Genomic DNA, 18,882 nt, shown 5'->3' with positions numbered 1-18,882 from the left:
CTTGTCTTTTTCATTGTTATTCCTCTTTTTTTTGCCAATGCACTTTACACTATGGTCTATAGATAAATATTTAAATATATCTGGTGAATGAAAATTGTTTATTTTTTTTCAGTGCAGAGCTTTTTATTTGTGCATGCATCGTCTAAAAAATTATTTTTCATATTTCCTGGCCGATTCTACCATCGAGGATTCATGTCGCAATTCGTTTTAGTGTTAATCCTCAAGAGTCGGTAGCAATTGAAATTTGCTGATTTGAGAGAAAAAGTGTGATTCTTAATAATTAGTTCCGAGTGGGATTCGAACCCATGTTCGACCCCCCAAATTGACACTTGATCAATGGTGCCCCTAATGGCCTCCCTCGGGCTACGACCCAGTCAACCCCTCTACCCCAAATTCCATTACATCATAAGCCAACGACCACTTAAAAAACTCCAAAAAACCTTTAAATTTGCTATTAAAAAGCCCCATTTAAAATGTCCATAAATTACAGAAATTTATGATGCAGCAATGCGCTTTTTAAACACGTCCATAATGACCATTTCAGCTACTCTACATGAATAATCGGAACGATGAATGAAGAAATTTTACATCCAGTCATTTATTTTTTATTTTTTTTTTCGTCTGGCAAAATTTATGGATAAACAGGAAGAAATAAATTTAATTTACAAGAACCTAAGTTGGTCCATAAATATTTATTTGCTATAGTTTATGTTGCTATTTTAATCATCAGGAGAAAATTTGTTCTAAAGGCGAAAAGTTAAAGCCATTCTTTATGAAAGTTTCTATAATTAAAAGTTTGAAATTAAAAATTGCAGTCAGCCATTGGATGTAGCAAGTAAAAGTTCTTTACGGTCAAATAATTAAACTTTTATTAGTTAGGGATCAGTAATGGATGTTACGGATTCTATTTCATTATGCTAGATAAAATCATGTCCAAAAAAATATTGAATTAAGCAATAAAATGGTTCAATAAGTTTGTGGTCATAAAAGGGATGAAAAGTTTGAACTAAGATGTAAACATCCACAACCGTAATGTAATCATGTATTTCTGTCCGGTAAGGAAAACCTTTTGGGGTCAATGGAATGCAGGGGTGTAGCCAGAAATGTATTTTTTTGGGGAAGGGGGGTATGGATTGCTATGATGGAAATTTAGAGGAGGTTGACTTCCAAAAAGCACCCCTCGTCCCCCCTGTTACTATGGCTTTCATCCAAAATTCAATTAAATGGAACTACCCAAAGAGTTCCATACTATCAAATGAGCATTCAGCCATAACTTATAAAAAATTCTCTTAAATATCAAATCGTTGACATGCAGCGTATTAAAAACCAGCATGAACATTGGTCAGGTGGCTGTCACTCTTCAGTAATCTCTGCATTTATATTTACACATCGTTGCCCATACTTAAAGCTTTATGGATGTATCTATATATTTTTGGTCACAGCTTTAAGCATCCATTTCAATATCCTTTAAATCTGTTTGTATCAGTTTGTGTGCTTGCGAATGATGAATTGACATTATGACCCAAATTTTACGTTTTGTGAATATTTCAAAAAAAATAAGCAGCGTCCCTTAAAGCAAGCTTTTCCTTCATTTCTTCTCATGTTTTGACAGGCTCATATCATAATCCACACAGTTGCGGAACAAAAATAATAAAAATGATAAAGTATCGGTATACATCACACTATGTTATTATGTTATTTCCTTAAAGTTTCAACCAATCAATCAGTCTGTCAAACTTTTTAATGGTAAACTCAAGAAATCAATTTTCTTGTTCCTTTGAAAATTGGTTTTTTTTTCATGTTGAGAAGGGGATGCAGCTTGATATTATATGTGAAGAAGAACAAAATTTTGCTATTCAGATCATTGAGTTCCAGAGTTGGGCTAGGGTAGTAGTAAGGTACAGTACGGCATATGTACATCACTAGTACTCCTGGTATGGCAAATTGTTATTCTTGGACCGTATCATTGTACCGTACCGTGTCATGAAGTAGTGAACCTCATCCAGTGAAATCGACCCCTGACTACGTTCCTAAATGTTCCTCAAAAATTGTTTTTGCTGGATCTTACCGCAATGATCCACACAAGCCAAACGTCTCTCTAAGCTTCAATAACCGAATGATTCAAAGCAATCTGTTTGTACTTCCATCATTATATCACTTCAATATTTCTCAATGATCAATTCATAACAAATCAAGTTCTTCATGCTTCCCCAAAAAATATTTGATCCATCAATCCAATATCAAATTTCGTTTGATGATGTTATCAGAGCAGACGATTTAATGACGCATAATGAGCTTTAAGAAGTTTTATGGGTTTATTGAGGTTTTATTTTTTGTGAACGACATTTAAACTTGAAGTTCTTCAATTACTTAATGTAAATAAAATTTAATGTCAATGTTGATGAAATTTCATGCTGAAATCTAATTACTGCAACAATTGTTATACAAGACTGTGTTAATATCAACTTAAAGAAGATTAAGATTGCAAATTAAGCGGAAAAATTTGTCTTCCCATACCTTCAAATTGTGCCTTATTGTCATGATAACTTTCTAATTATTGAGTGCAGATAATGGATGGAAAAGGCAGTATAATTAAAAGGATTAATTAAACATTTTTCCGTTCCTTAAACTCCAAAAATAAATGGATGAGAAAAAGTTTCTGTCTTTTTTACGGTACGAAAAAGTTTTTCAAGTGTCTTTTTTTTCTGGGTGATTCCGAGTACGATTCATTCAATTGTATGAAGGGGAAATGATAACATCGCGTGATGATTCGGAATTACATGGAAAATGTAAGTAGATGAGAATCTGTTGAGGATTCTTCTTAAAATTTACAAGAAATCAATGCGGTTATAAAAGAAGAAATTAATACGATTACATGAAGAATGTTCTCACTTTGTAAGAGATTTTTTGCAGATAATGTGATGGAATCGTGACATGATGAAATTTATAAGCTGATGGATCTAGTTTTGTAAATAGCATATTCTACACTCAATTACTCATACTTCTTATTTGAAGTAAATCTTATGGAAAAATTCTTAGTAAATTAGTTATCTGTGACTTTTGTCAATACTCAGTAGACAGTCTGGTGTCGGAACTTTTTTTAAGGGATTATGCTTGAAATGAGTCCGAGCGGTACAATGCGGCAAACCGCATTTATCACCATATTAACATGGGTACTATACGAACTTACGCGTTATGGTGCTTTTAGGGTAACTTTTCGTCTTACTGCTAATATGGGGACGTGGCGGGAACTTGTTGGGATTCCTGTAATGGCCTTTCAAAGGTATATGATTTGTACTTTGCCTATATGGTCGAATAACCCCCGATAGCTCAGCGATAGCGACATGCGACTGGAAATCGGGGGACGTGTGCTCGAATCCCACCCAGATCCAACACCCAACACCACAAAAAATCCCCTTGTTGGTACCGAACATCCAGTAATTTTGGATATAAAGCTATAATGCCAATGAATAGAATCCTAAAATATTACAAATTGGCTTAGCTTTTTAATATGCAAAAAATAAACTTTTTCTCCACCTTTGCCGAATTTTTCTCGTGTTAAATCCATTAAGCTTAACATAAACAATGATTTCTCATAATATTATTGACCCAGTTTTTCCCTTGAAATAGGAATAATCCAGTTTTAATGGAATTTTCTTATTTCTTATTTAACATTGCACTTTAATCATATTTGTTGGCTGCTTCCTTATTTGCTGTTGGTATTTCTTAAGATTCAATTTTTCTTTTCCTTTTTAATATCTTTATAATCTCCTTCCTTGATCCTGCAGTATTTAAAAATCATTTACCCTAATTTTCTTTTCTAATTTCCTTTTTTTTCTACTCAAACGATAGATAAAGAAAAACTTTTCCATTTTCTTTCCTTTGTGCGGAGAAAATTGTACAACAAGATGAATAAAAAAAGAAGTTAGAACGTGCATGAAAATCGTCTTCATATCTATCCATAGAGAAGGCATTAAATCTGAGAATTATGATGAATTTTTCTCATAGAAATTTTGGAGATGCAGCTTAAATGGATTGAAAAATCCTTCAAACTGACAATATGAGATGGAAATTAGGTATCATTTTCAAGTTGGGATGGTCATTAATGACGTGCTTGATTTTTGATTCATTTCTGTATTAAATGCATTTTTCCCTGATGTGGTATCGATGGCCTAAATGGTAGAGCGTTGGCCTTACGCACCAAGGGTCCTGGGTTCAATCCCAGGTTTTGTCCAATTTTTGAAGCTTTTTTTTTACAGTTCGTTATTATGTCCTACACAGTTCCACATCCCTAAACATCATAAATGAATAATTCCTCCTGAATGCTTCAAAAAATTTTTAAATTTCCCATTCACATTCCCAGAAGACTTTATAAATTTGAATATCATGCATAGAGCATGAAAACATATTCGACAACCAGTTTTACATAATAAATATTCAATGAGTAAAGTCAAATTTGGTTCCGATGAATATATATAAAAAATATTATTCCAAGTCTTTAATTTCCATGCGAAAATTTCCAGTTCCAGTTACGTTAATTAATGCAAGCTGGATTTCCAAAAGGCACACAGTACAAACAATACAAACGTAAAGCTCCTTACCAGACACATACATTAAGGTGCTCATATCATGAAATGTATGAAAACGATAGAGCTGCTGCATGCATGCATGCATAGTAATAAATAGACAAATAGCTGGAGATAAAAATTATACATCATATCCATAAATAATAGGGGAAAATATATTTTTTGAGACTCAATTTATTAATATTTAATCATTTGATAAGTTTCCTGTCGAATATATTATTTTTATTCCTATAAGACAAGCACAATATGTTAGAGGATATGCTAATGTATATTGTTGTTGGAGTGTCTTTTGGTCTTCGAATGTCGCATGTTTTTGGGAATGTGATGGAGAATCTACGGTAATATGGAAGACCAAATTTGACATGAATTTGGCACTAAACTAATTTAAGAGCTGCTCAGAACCTTACGACTTCTAAGGTTCTAGGAAACTTCTCCACAACACAGCCCCAATAGTATTCGAACCCATGTCTTGCAATTACCAATTCCATACTCCTACAGCTGAGCTACCGGGGTTGTTAGGGAGTGTGGCACAAAGCAAACATAAACCTTCTTTCTCTATCTTGTGCTCTACTTCCCCAATATTATGCACTTCATTGAGCAACAAGACATTATTTCCTAACTTCCTATTCTTTTCCTTTGTATTCATTGAGTCAGTTTTATCCCAACTGTGTGCTGCAATACTAACTAATTTTGGAAACGCCATAAACGACAAACCGTGTGCAGTATCGGTCATAGGTTACTAAGGTATGTCACGTCACACAGTTAGAGCAACACTGCTCTAAACAATAGGAATAAAGAAGGAAGATGAAAAAAAAAAAAAAAATCAAAGAAAAAGAAAATTTTCTAATCTTTTATTTATGTACATTGTACGATTTATATATCCACACAATGCACAACAATATTGTATTGAGTAAAAGAAAAACGAACCGAAAAAAAAAAATAAAATAAAACTTTTTTTTTTCCTTTTCATACTTTATGCTTCCTCTTTTATTGTTGTTGATAAATACACACCTGAAGATATATTTGAATGGGGAAGTAAGGAAGTGATTATGCAGAGAGAAGTAGCGCAAATTTGAATGAAATGAAAATGATTTGATGTGACGATTAAGGAAGTCATTATGACATTTTCTCATCATAGCTGATTATGCTTGATGGTTATTGTTATGGTTTAAAAATAAGGTAGCAGGAAGGAGATGAGGATTAAAATCAGAAGTCATTAACCGAGATGATTTTTTTTTGTGGATCTAAAAAGAAGCAACTTTTTTTGTATTCAGCACGTGATTGACATAAATTTTTAGGGGGTGATTTTAAACTTTTACTGGGTTACACGTGTTCCTGCTAATGCTGACTGATAATTCATGTTATGTGAAACTCATGTCCTTGTCCTACATTCGTACGGCAATCACTTTACCATATTGCAAAAAGCCCTTCACAAATCAACAGTCAGCCATCCACATCAAAATAATTTTTCACCCCTCCAAAAAATAAAATTTTTTTCGTTCCTTTTTTCCAAAAAAAAAGAAGGAAATAAGCAGAAGAGAAATAAAAACTTGAGCGATAGATTTACTTTTATAGTGAATTTGAATGATGAAGAAACTTTATACCTTCCCCCTTTTTTTATCATACATATTTCTTGCCTCAACAAAGAAGCAATCATACTGACAACAAGCCTTACATGTATAATGGAAAAACGAATGAATGAGAATAATGTGAATGAGGAATAAAAATTGAAAAATGTGAGAAATGAAATAAAATTTCACAAGATTGTATTAGTGAATGTGTGCGAGGGATGAAGGAGAAGAAGCACAGAAAATGTCGAATAAATACTTTTACACGATTTATCAATATTCAAGTTACTGTGAGAATGATAAGAAAAGAGATTGAATGAGGAACGGAATTGAGTGAAAATTAAAGTCTATCTGGATTGACGTAAAAGTCAGTGTTGAACTTGGTGCTGGAAACTTGCGAATATGCAAGTGATAGAACAAGGTTTAGGCCAAGGGCGTAGCCAGATTGAGAGCTAGATTTGGCTCCTTAGGGGGTTACCAAGGGAATTCCTAGTGACTACCTTGCTTCAGGCTACAAAGGAAGTGTTGCAGTTTGACTCAAAAGCATGAAAGAATGATTAAGTAGCCTCCCTAAGCCTACACATATTCAAAGCAGTAGAATTATTTTCAAGGTATGATTCGAACATATATCCGCTCCATGACTACGACCAAGCCAAGGTTGGTACTAAAGCCATAAAAGTTTCATGAATCCCAAAAACAATCAAGCAGCATTTTACGCAGCACATCCATATTCACATGTAAATTTGCATTCAACTGCTTAGTATTAAGACGAAAACTTGCCACATCTACACAAAAAATTAATCCCAAAAAAAAAGTGAAGCAGCATTAAATAAAGTTAGTAGATGTGAGCAATAATAACAAGAAGAAGAAAATCATATCATGGAAAATGTGTAAATCTTTATACAAATATTTTCCCCCAGCAAACAACTTTGCCTTACTTTTTTTTTTATAATGACGTCTGTTGAATCACTGATGATGTATCAGAAATGAAGGCATACGGTGTAATATTAGTACATGTATGAAAAAAGGCAGGTAATGGTAGAGTGCGAAAAAAAATTACTTTATGGAATGAGTAGCAGCAAGAGGAAGGAGGAATATAAATTATTTATTCATAAAGGCAATTGTAAACATTCACACTCGCGATGATAAACAGGAAAAAACAATTTTTTTCTTTCTGTATGCAGATATACGACGGTGATATGTAGGTATGCATAAATGTATATTACAATCATGACATACACACAACAATATCACATTTTGCTTACATGCCATTGAGTAAGTTGAGGAGTAAGTTGAGTGAGGGAAGAAGAGGAGAAAAGTACATATAAAGTAATGAGGATAGAGATTTATTAGGCACTAAAATGCATTTTCATTTGAGTGCTATTTGATCGTAGTTTTTTTCTTTTTGTGTAGAGTATCCTGCTGTGTTGGATTGTTTTAGAGGCAATCGGAAATGAAATTTTATTGTGTGGAAGTTTTTTTTGGGGAAATTTATTGAGTCTATAAGGGTTTATTGTGGGTTTTGTGTCAGTTTGGACTGAAGTGAGGTTTGAGGATGGCAAGAGATGCTGATGAAGATCAACCCGATTAACACAAGTCTGCTAATCTATCAAAAATCAGGTTTTATGCCAAAGTCACCTCAGTCTTCAAGATTTACACCGAATTCAGCACCAAGTCAGAATCAATATTCAGTCCAACATTCCAAACTGACAGAAAGCTTCAAACAATCCCTGAACATCGCTGTGGATCCACGTGAAACTCTTGACACCTAAAATCACCCCTAACCCAATCCCCTCAATACCCTTGACTCATGCCCATCAAAAAAATTAATTCCACAGCACTAAAATACTGTCCATCTGATTCAATAGACGAACATAAAAAGCCATAAAAATAAGAATCCCTAAACAAATAGCAATCGCAGTAACAGCCACAATAAATTTATTAGCGTTGTAGAAGTGCGCGCATATTATCGATATATTGCCATTATTATTGTTATTACAACAATTTCTCATAAGTATATACATGTACGGCAATAAAATAAATATGATAGCAAATCAAACAGGCGAATCAACTTCTTATAAATTTTACTTATTTATGCTCGAGTGGTCGTAGAGCATTAATTTATTGTCAATAAATCTAAGTCTTGTTAATTCTAAGCTTTCCGTGTAATTCAATTTTGTCATGCGATAAGCTTTTTTTTCACCTATCCAAGCTATTGTATCAAGTGAAATTGATGATAATAGAAACGTCAATAATGATGTCTCGATACTTTCCTTACGTTTTAGAGTAAGTCAATAATGAGACTTTTTTCTTATCACAATGAAATCAATCTTGATGCTTTTGTGTCTTACTCCTCGTTAACTCAGGATAACTTGACATGATTCCATAGAAGAATAAAAATTTCGAAAAGTTAAATAAATAAATAAATGAGGAGGAATGTTAAAGCTGGCATGTACGTTGTTGCTTATTAAAAATTTATTTTAATGTTTATATTCATTGTATGTTGAATTTTACGTATCTTGACATTTTGCTGACTTGTTCCTTTTTTTCATTTAAATGAGGATGTTTGGAACTTTTGTGTTTTGACTTTGATGTTTTCGGAATCTTTTTTCGGGAAGTTTAATTCTTGTCTTAATGGAAGTAGGGATTAACTCATGGATGAAATTAGAATTTTTTCAGATTTTTTTGATAATGACAGGTAGGAGGAGGAGGGTTATAGGGGGTCAGGAGCACTATGAACACTTTTGAGCAAGAGCATATTCAGGGAGGTGAGAGCGGGGCTTTAGAGTCAACTAGGAAGTCAACAATGACTAGGGATTCAGCCCGTTCTGACAATATTCCAATCGAAAGGCAATATTGTAGCTCTTGTCCCTATTTCTCCCTATACACTTCAAATTTCTGACTCGTTCTCTTTAATCTAACATTGTCCAGGGGCAATATCATAGCTTGAGCTTGTACATTAAGCAGTCAATGTACCAAAACTTCCGAAAAAGGACAAATTTGGATATTTTCTGGATTTGAATCCAGGATTTTCGGGTTGCCATAGCAAATTTGAGTCAAGAATCTTACCTATTTGACTAGCAAGACACTTGACTGCATGACAAATTAAAATGACATACGGCAATAGACAATAGACGAACTTAAACAAAATGGAATGAATCCTAACCTAAAAATCTCAAATGAATCCCCATCCATACCTCATCATACCTAAATTGAAGCTTTAAAATCTCCAAAATTCCTCCAAACATCATTTCAAAGAAGATGCAATAGAAATTTTTTTTATTCAAAGCTTCATCATAAGCTGCTTAATACCACACAATCAACGATAATGAGGAACATCTACTTTCAATTCAGCATCAATTTGAATACTTTTTTACTCCTTTTTTTTTGCTCGTCTATTCTTTAAAATTAAATTTTGAATCAAATTCATTGATGAGGAAAAAAAATCAAATTACATTTTTTTATGGGAAAATATATATCGCGAGGTGAAACAGACAGGCAAGCAAACAAGCGATGTGGAGATTGGCTTTTATATAAATGTGTATGCTTTTGCATATATACATGTGTATATAGTATAATATTGCATGATTTGAACGCGCATAGATGATGCTAAGAATGTATAAATTCCCTTTAATCTTGCTGATATTCATAAATGCTTATTAAAGTATAACAAATTGGATTATCTGCTACTTTGTTCACTTGACACATCAAAAGGTTTTTTTTAAGACAGATGAAAGTTGTGCTGCTTGGAAAAATGAGAAAATCTTTAAAAAGCATGAAAAATTTAAATTTTAATTTCGTTTATGACATGTGACTTATTCCCATTTCAAGAAAATTCCAATCTTTATGCTTAATAATTTAATTCCCATGCCTGATAACCTTTTTTCTCTTTTCATTCTTGTCCTCACCTTCTACTTACAGATTTTTCGCATTTTCTCTCCCCCAAGTGAGTTGAAAAAGATGGTAAAAAAATTAAAGTCAACGTTCAATTCCTTTTGTAAAGTTTTTGTTAAGGAACATAAATTGTTTTATTGTGAAATTGTCTCTGAATTGTAAGCAAGTTAGAATGTCACGAGGCATTACTAAATAGAGTTATGGGCAGAGAATGCATTACCCTTCTATAGTTAATCATGGTCACTTTGCCGTATAGTCGAATAGCCCCCGGTAGCTCAGTGGTAGGAACATGCGATCGGAAGTCGTAGGACGTGTGAGTTCGAGTCTCACTAGGGATCTGTTCGGAATTTCATCTCTTTTGTCAGATCAGCAGAGTATCTTGGGGCTTGAAAGGATGAAAATGAAGATGAAAGCCACATTTGCCCCCAAAATGGAACAGACAGGTACTAGTCGACCATCTAGTAAAATACATACTTGACAATATTATGGCAAGTAGTTCCTCAAATGACAAGTTTATCGACAAATCACATCCTGCTCAATCTCCAATCGGGGTACGGTACATGACATTAGAAACCCATAACTCAAAATTGATCTGTCCATCCAACAGTAAAAGTAAGTAAGAACACGATTTTCCATTTTTCAAAACCAATTAGAAAATGAATTTTTAATAAGCTTTAATTGCTACCTAAACACATCATGCACATATTTAACTATGTCCAAAATGGAAAATTAAAATCAACAATCTAATTGTTCATTCAGTCGGACGGGTTCAACCAGCAAAACTAACCAGTGAATTATTCAGTCAGTCAGTTCAAATGAAACATTACCACACTAACTTCACAGAAATAGCCCCAAACACAGTTCCAAACACAAAAAACTTTTTTTATTTCTCTTATTCATGAGAAGGCAAAAAGAGACTCGAAAAATATCAAAATTAAAACTTATTTCTTCCCTTTTTTTGCTGTATTTTTCCTCAAAATAACTTGTTGTTTTTTCAGTCTCCGGGTTAAAAGTTTCCTTCTGCTTCCACAGTTTCATTCAACATTATTCCATACAATTTGACCTCAGCTCAAATATTTATGAAATTTATATTCAGTTGAAAATAATACTTAGCTTTAAAAAATATTTTTTTGAGGCTATTTAGTGATGTGGTTGGGGAATTTGAAGGCAGTTTGGGTTTCTTTGGGGTTTTCAGTCCTAATAGACACAGAACATGCTCAGAGTAGTTATTAGTATTTTAGCATACTCAATCTTACTATCTCGTACGAAGCATACTCATGAGCTAGGATGCAATAGGAGCCTAGCCTAGCCTCCAGAAGGAGGTTGTGGACAGAGAGGAATCGGGTATCTATTTATGGATCACAATTTAGGAGATAAGGGAAGGAGGTTTGGAATTTTTAAACGAAAAATCCAAGCAAATTATGGAATTTATTATAAAAGGGGGGATAGGGGTCAGGGTGAGTTACCCTAGTTGACTACTTGAGTTCGAAATCGAGTCTTATTGACTTCAACTGTATCGACTTGTCACAAAAACCTTCATGTATAAATGTATCACTAAATCTACAAATTCAAACTAGACATGTTGCTTAGCTTACTGCATGCTGTCAAATTCAAAAGCGCTTCTGTCATCACTTCCCGAATAATTTTCAAACTTCAAATTTTTTTACTTTCCCAAAACTATCGTTCTCTAACCGACAGCTTAGCTCAAAGCATAACATAGCACACAATATAAAATTATATGTAGGAGAAAGCTTCGAGTAACAAAAAGAAAAAACAATAGGAGGGAGTAGAACAAGACCAAAAAGGAAAAAGAAAAATGAAAACAGAAACAGAAACTTGATATAATGGATATAATATAAATAAAAGTACATAAAAGTGTAGAAAGGAAAGTAAAAATGTTGACCATTCCATTCCCAATGCTCTCTGTATATACATACATACATAAACATACATTTATTCCTTTTTATATTTTTTTATATCGTAGAATGAAAGCAGCAGCTTGACATAAATGAATAATTTAAAGAGTAGCTCGACTTCATTCACTTAAGAGCTAAAGTGAAGGAGATGAAATAAGAATTTGATGCCAGCATGATGTTAGTCAGAGTGAGAGAGGGTTAGAGATTGGCGACAAATAAAAAATTGGTACTTGAGTCATAGTCTCAGATTTTTATCATGCAGCGCATTTTATGGATGCTCATGATGAGTTTTATTATGATTTAACTTTGGGGATCATTTGCTGATGATGACTCAATGTTTAGTAGTGTGCTGGGGAGTCTGTGTGACGTCGCACACCTTGGCACACGACATGTAGCTCATGGAATTTACCAGTGTGCTGCAGCACGCAGGTTGACAACCACTGACGTAAACATTGAGAATTATCAGCAAAAGTGGGCAACCTGGTGGAAAGCCTCGACTCAAACGGAACACAGCATGTGGGATACCTAGTGTCACAGCACACAGGTTGCAGACCACTGGTCTAGAGTATACACTTAGATCTAACTACCTTGAAATAAAACACGTCATGACTAAATGATACCTAAAGTGTCAAATATCATTGCTGACTAGTAACAGCTGGAACTATTTAAAGAGAAATTTATGTCAAGTCAGTCAGATAAAGCACAGATAGAAGCTCAGTGGCATCGAAGAAAGAAAGAGAAAAAAATATAAATTCTTGTAAAAATAGCAACAGCAGTTTTGTAACTCATACTCATTGAAAAATTGTGAAGCAGATGCTTTCCACTCAACTCAATACTAACTTCTTCGTCTTGCTTCTTTCAAGTTGCAGCTTTTTGATAGATAAAATGAAATAAGTTAAGAATATGAAGATCCTCTCGTAGATATGTACATAATTTTTATCAATGTATAGTTTATATTGTCAGTTAGCTATGGCAACAAGCAATCTACATTGGAATAGAGATAGAAGATATGAAATGGATGAACATTCTTTTCATTTCTGTAATGGGTCTATTCCGATTCACTATCTATTCATGAATATACAATTTTATGTCATCTTCATTATTGACTGAACTGAACTGGACGAAGCTCAACTATTGACTATTTTGTATGAATTCATTCATATATGTTGCTCTTATGGATATTGATATAGTCATAAAAAAATATAATATAATCGAACTAGGTATCCATTCCACTGTCAAATATGTATGGAAATATAAAGCTATTGTAATAAAATTATGAAACTAATTTGTACTCTTCAAGTCTCATTCTGTAAATTTTTAATACATTTTGACAGGTAATGCAAAAGGTAATTTATAATCAAATGAAATCAGACAAGAGCATTATTTCCCGTGTGACCAGAATGACTGTAACAAAGAGCTTCACCTAGTTTGATATTCATTATGTTAATTTCATTATTAATGCGAATTGCACAGGTTACCAATTAATAATCATATCTATTTTTTTGCAAATTGGGAATTAAAGTTTATTTTAAAAAAATTATATGAATTTTTAAACTTTAAATGCATTTGAAAATTGGGTCTGGATGTTCTTCTATCTGAGAGTATTAATAGACTGAATGTTTAATTTGGGCACTTATGTGCTGTCGAGTTACTACTAAATTCTACTAAATTTCGTTAAAATTTTGAATTTTTGATAACCGTTAAAAATTTCAAATTTTTTAAAAGCTGTTAAAACATTTGAATTTTAAAAATCCGTTAATAATTTTGATCTTTGTCAAAAAGTCGTTAAAAATTTAATTTTCTCAAAATTTTAAAAATCCGTTAAAATTTGAACTTTCAAACAACGGCCAAAAAATTGAACTTCAAAATTCATTTGAACTTTCAATTCCAAAAACTCACAAACATTTGAATTCTAAAAATCCGTTAAAAAAGTTTGATCATTTTACACTCATTGTTAAGTGTTAGATTTAATCTTTTCAGGAAACACCAGAATATATGTATGATATTCCATCAATACTTTATGTCTCCATTAATACCATTAAATCATATTACATCAACCTCATTCGTAAAAAGGATTCATTAATTATGCAAAACTCATTTGTTCCTCTCCCCTATTCTTTCTACACCAATAAATTTAATTTTGATTCATCCAGTATGATTTATTTGACAAGAAGACAATGATATCCATTCACAAAAAGTTAATCATACATGCATAAGTGCCAAGTTTTCGACCATAAAAAGAGAGAGAGAGAGAGTAAGAGTAAGAGAATAAGAGGAAGGGATATATGTTTATCCATCAAGGATAATAAAATTATTGTGAGTATAACAAAACCAAAAAAAAAAGTTTAGTGGAAGGGTTGAGAAAATTTCATTAACTTTAACATAATTTTTTATAGTTCTCAACTTTTTCCATCTCCATTCGACTAAAAAAAAAGACTTAGCTTACTTTTTATAAATTGTTGCATTCCGTTATTCGTTTTGACATGATGGAAAAGTTGGTTATAAGTATAAGTACCTCTGTTATCTGTAGTAAAATAGACTGAAATATTAAATTTATTAAATATTTTTAAAAAACTCAAAAAATGCGCTTTAAACACAATCGGAAAAAATCACAGCACTAAAGTTTACTAGTTCCGTTAGTTCTCTATAAAGCAATTAAGAAAAGAGCACAAAGGCACATAAAAACAGCTACCCTCATAATGTGATTGAATAGAATTTTTGTATGAATATTTAGGACACACACATATGATAATAATAAAGGAGAATGGAAATGGAAGCAGAGTCACCAACTGAAAATAACAACTTCTATACCTGACAAAAATTGATTAATTAACGTGTGTGTAGTTCAGCAGAACAACAAAAAAAAAGTAGAATTTATGTGGCTCACAGAAAAAAAAGAGAGGGAAATAAAAGGAAATAAAATATATTTTTGGGCGTTGCGTTAGGAATGGGACTAGCTGGGGTTCCTTCATTTATGATGTGCAATGTCGAGAAGGGATTGGGGCAGGGGTTGCAGTTAGAGACTGTAGCTGGGGTCTGTTTTTCAGTATACACTATACTATCCTTGCCTCTATCCTAAGGCAGTGGTGAACAACCTTTGCCGCGGCACACAGGTTGCCCATCACTGCCTTAAGGTGTACTCTAGGTTATGCTCCAAGAGTAACAGTTGGGGTAGCTACCAGGAAGTGTATAGCTAGAAACCGACCCCTGATAGGTACATTTGTACATTATAAGACTGCAAGTGTAGCAATGCACCTGAAATGATAAGTCTTACTATGCAAAAGGAATCGAGCTTCGAAAGATCAACTTGACGTCACTCATGAATGACCCCCCATTTAGTTTTAGTGTCATTCTTCACTAGGAATTTTGAAAATTAAACATTCGAGAGTTGGGAATGTATTTTTATGACAGCTATTCCTGTCTTGTGGATGAATACTCCAGAAAAAAAATAATAATAATTTATGAAAATCAACAAAAAGTGACAAAATATTTGGAACATAAACAGACAGAGTTTTAATGAAAATTATATGACCTAACATAATTCATCGGTTAAAAGGCAGAAACTTTTTTTTTTCGCCTGTGTGTGCCTTATATGGCACAATTTGATATTTTATTATGATTAAATATATGAGAGAATATTTATATTATGAAGAAATGAGACACATACACGAAAAATGAACGTATGGAACCGTACATGAAATGAAAACAAAGTCAAGTATATAAAAAATAAGGAAAAACAGATGAGCGGAGAAATAATAAAAATTACAGGGAGTAAAGCAGCAAAAAAGGGAGGAAGGAATGAAAAAAAGTTTGAATAGTACTTTTAATATCATACTACATAGATGTTTATTAAGGAAACCCGAGCGGTATGTTTAGGATTTTTGTCATTAGAACACTGAGATGGAGGCAATTAGAGGTTGGTTTCTTGGGTATATCCTAGTCATACCCTTGATATTTGCTATAGTAATACACTTGGTGCATGATCATTTATATTATAGAAATGCTCTTGCCAACTTTTGGATGAAATCGAGAGTATTGACGTAAAGTTCGAAATCGACACAAAATCCGAATCGACTTTGAGCTCTGGGAATCAAACTATATCCTCTACAATTTTTCCTAGACTGTTGGCTACAGAACCCCTTTTTCGTGCACTGACAGATTTGCCTACATTTGACTTGATACGCCATGTTCCAATTTATTATGACAACATACTCCTCTTGAACATGTGTTAAGTATTAATCCATGAATATCTACATCTCTAAGCTCGAAGTCGACTCGGATTTTGGATGGAAAAGACGGCTCAAGTCAAATCGACTCCATACAAAGTTCGATTTTACGTCGAGCTCTACTTTGGACTTAATCAAAAAATCAACCTTAAGAGCATCCTTGCATGTGTCACTAGCTCGTAGCCAACTTGAAACTCAACTTGATGTGACTATTCCTTAAAGAACTCAAGTCGACTTCGAAGCCAATCAAGCATATTGACATCCATTAAAACCAACCTCTCAGTGTTCTGACGACCACTACTTGTACTGCTCGGAAATTGGAACATAAGAAAATAATGTAGCAGAAAAACTTTTCGTTCACATGTTTCCCCCCCGAATCGCTTTAGTCGTCTCGTAAAAGAAACTTTCTATGATTCACTTTTTGACAGGATATGAAAAACTTTTCCATTCGCTTTCATATCTGGCATCGACTCAGGTGTAGACTCTACTCTCAGTAGCAACATCTCAAGTGAAATTTATGGGTGTTTCCATTCATCCATTCAAATTTTGGTAATTCGTGTGTAGCATTAAATTTGAAATTATGTGTAGTGTCTATTCCTACACATCAGCATTTGTTTCTTACTTAATAGATAATAATTTCTAACAAGGATGATTCGTGATGATGATTATTATTACTGTACTCACCTTCTGCTTTTGCTGGTGGCTTACGACTAGCCCAATTAGTTCGAATCGAACGACATCCAAGGAATTGACCATTCATTGCTGCTATGGCACTTTCCGCTTCCTGAACGTGTGAAAATAGAAATGAGAAGGGGCAGAAAAAAAAAATAAAGATTGAATGTTATGTGATTAAACTTTTTTTATTGCTTTTTACAGCTATAGCTTCTTCTTATTCTTAAGATTCATATCATTCAGTATTGCCAGAATGAATGAAGTTTTGGAACTTTCAGATTTTTTAAAGCTTTTAAGTGTGTATGAGAATTAATTGGAGAATGATTTCATTTTGGAGCTGCTGTTTTATTCGGAATTTGTTGCTGCCTTTTTATTGTTGAATTTTATGTGGAAAATTTTTTTTAATGGAAATTTCTCAGGAAAAAGTTTTATTTTACAATTGGGAAATTCCTGTGCTTTTCATTTAATCTCAGCGATATGGAATGACTTTTTTGGCATTTTTTTATGATATTTATTTGAGAAATTTTATGCTGAATCTTAAAGTTTTTTATTTACAAATAACACATCAGCATGTAGGAATAACATATGGTTCTTATATGTTTAAGGTAATCTTCGTAGCATAAGAATGAGTTGCTTCCTGAGTAAGGATAGAATAAGAATTTTTAGCTAATTCAGCTGTTATTGTGACACAGAAATGTTAACACTCAGCAAAATGTATGTGCTGGAAATAAGTAGCATTATTTGTTTTCTTCGTAGTCCTTTGAAATTCTAAAAATAACTTTGAGTAGCACGACCAGCACGTTGTCTGCTCAAGAAACTCAATTGTTAGCTTTTGGTTTCGGAATTTCGAGTGGAACAGGTGAAGTATAGGCAAGGTTTAAATGTACTTTGTGTCACAGTCCCTATCAACCCCTGCTGGCTAAGAGGCAGGAGGATTCGACAAGAAAATTCTAGGAGTGGGTTCGAGTCCAATTCAGGCTTTGTTGTGGAGAAGTCAACATTTCTCCTCTTCAGCATTAGAAATAGGAAGGCTCAGAACATAATCTTCATAAATATTATGAATGCCAGCCACAACAACAATTTAATGGCTTTATTTCAATTAATCAAATTATGTAAATCAGCATTTTTATTGCCATGCAGGACTTACTGAGTATTAACATTCAAAAATATAATTTCCGTTATGGCGATTGTCACGTTAGGAATGGCTTCAATAAAAAAAAGAAGGGTTTAAGTTCCATAGAAAATATTCCAGGTTTTTTATCGCTGGTTTATCTACAGCAATATCCATAAAACATTTTTATACCTTTGGGTAACTCTAGTCTTCATCAGCGCTCAATTTTCACTGAGAGTAAATTCCCTTTGAAAAATTTAAAATTCAAATTTCCAATTTTAAAAAAATGCAGCAAATTGAAATTTAATATCGCAAGTATTTCCACATGAGTTCTGACTGCGAAAAAGGCATTCGTTAAAAAATATTTTATTTTAATCAACAAATTCTTCAAAGTTATTAAAATTCCGTTATTTCAATAAAGCAATGTTGTTTTTTTTTCCATCCCCTCTCAGTCGCGCTTCATGGATGGATGCTATAAAAAAGATATTCTCTCTCAAAAGTATTTTTGCCATAACTGAATCCTCTAACAGAACTTAAACAAATCTTTCATCCATTTTATGATGGTTGAATAAGTAATGAGGAAGGATGATAGCGCATAGTATGGTGTAACTAATGATTGAGTCTCTATTTTGATTATCAATGAATTAGATTTGAATGATTTGTGGTTATTATAGTGTGTGACGGACGTTAGAAGGAGAGGGGGTTCTCGGAGTCAAATCAACTCAGTACCAAAGCACCCAATCGTCTAGATTCTACTGGATGTCGAGTTGGTTTGCCTGGAGTTTAAACAATCCAGTGGTGGTCAACATGTGTGACACGGTACACTACTGAACCATAACTAGTGCACAATAGTGTACTGCAGATCATCTGCAATTTCAGTCTTGGTTCAAAAAAGTGAACAAGGATGCC

The 18,882-nt window shown here is 33.3% G+C and overlaps 1 protein-coding gene across 2 annotated transcripts in view; it reads right to left on the bottom strand.

The window, feature by feature from the left end:
* The window catches only part of LOC139088472 (cytotoxic granule associated RNA binding protein TIA1), a 47,181-nt gene that overhangs the window by 10,732 nt on the left and 17,567 nt on the right, over nt 1-18,882 (bottom strand). Inside the window, exons 5-6 of one of the 2 annotated variants that reach the window (XM_070637710.1) lie at nt 16,875-16,974; nt 14,411-14,503 (exon numbers count right to left, since the gene is read on the bottom strand). In XM_070637710.1, the coding sequence (XP_070493811.1) occupies nt 14,411-14,503; nt 16,875-16,974 (193 nt within the window). The remainder of the gene's footprint in view (nt 1-14,410; nt 14,504-16,874; nt 16,975-18,882) is intronic. The other variant, XM_070637711.1, reaches the window with a different exon arrangement.

This window comes from Chironomus tepperi, unplaced genomic scaffold (assembly GCF_022539635.2).
Source record: "Chironomus tepperi strain 1889 unplaced genomic scaffold, CSIRO-AGI_Ctep_v1 contig_163, whole genome shotgun sequence".
NCBI lineage: Eukaryota > Metazoa > Arthropoda > Insecta > Diptera > Chironomidae > Chironomus > Chironomus tepperi.
This window is presented reverse-complemented; position numbering and strand designations above follow the sequence as displayed.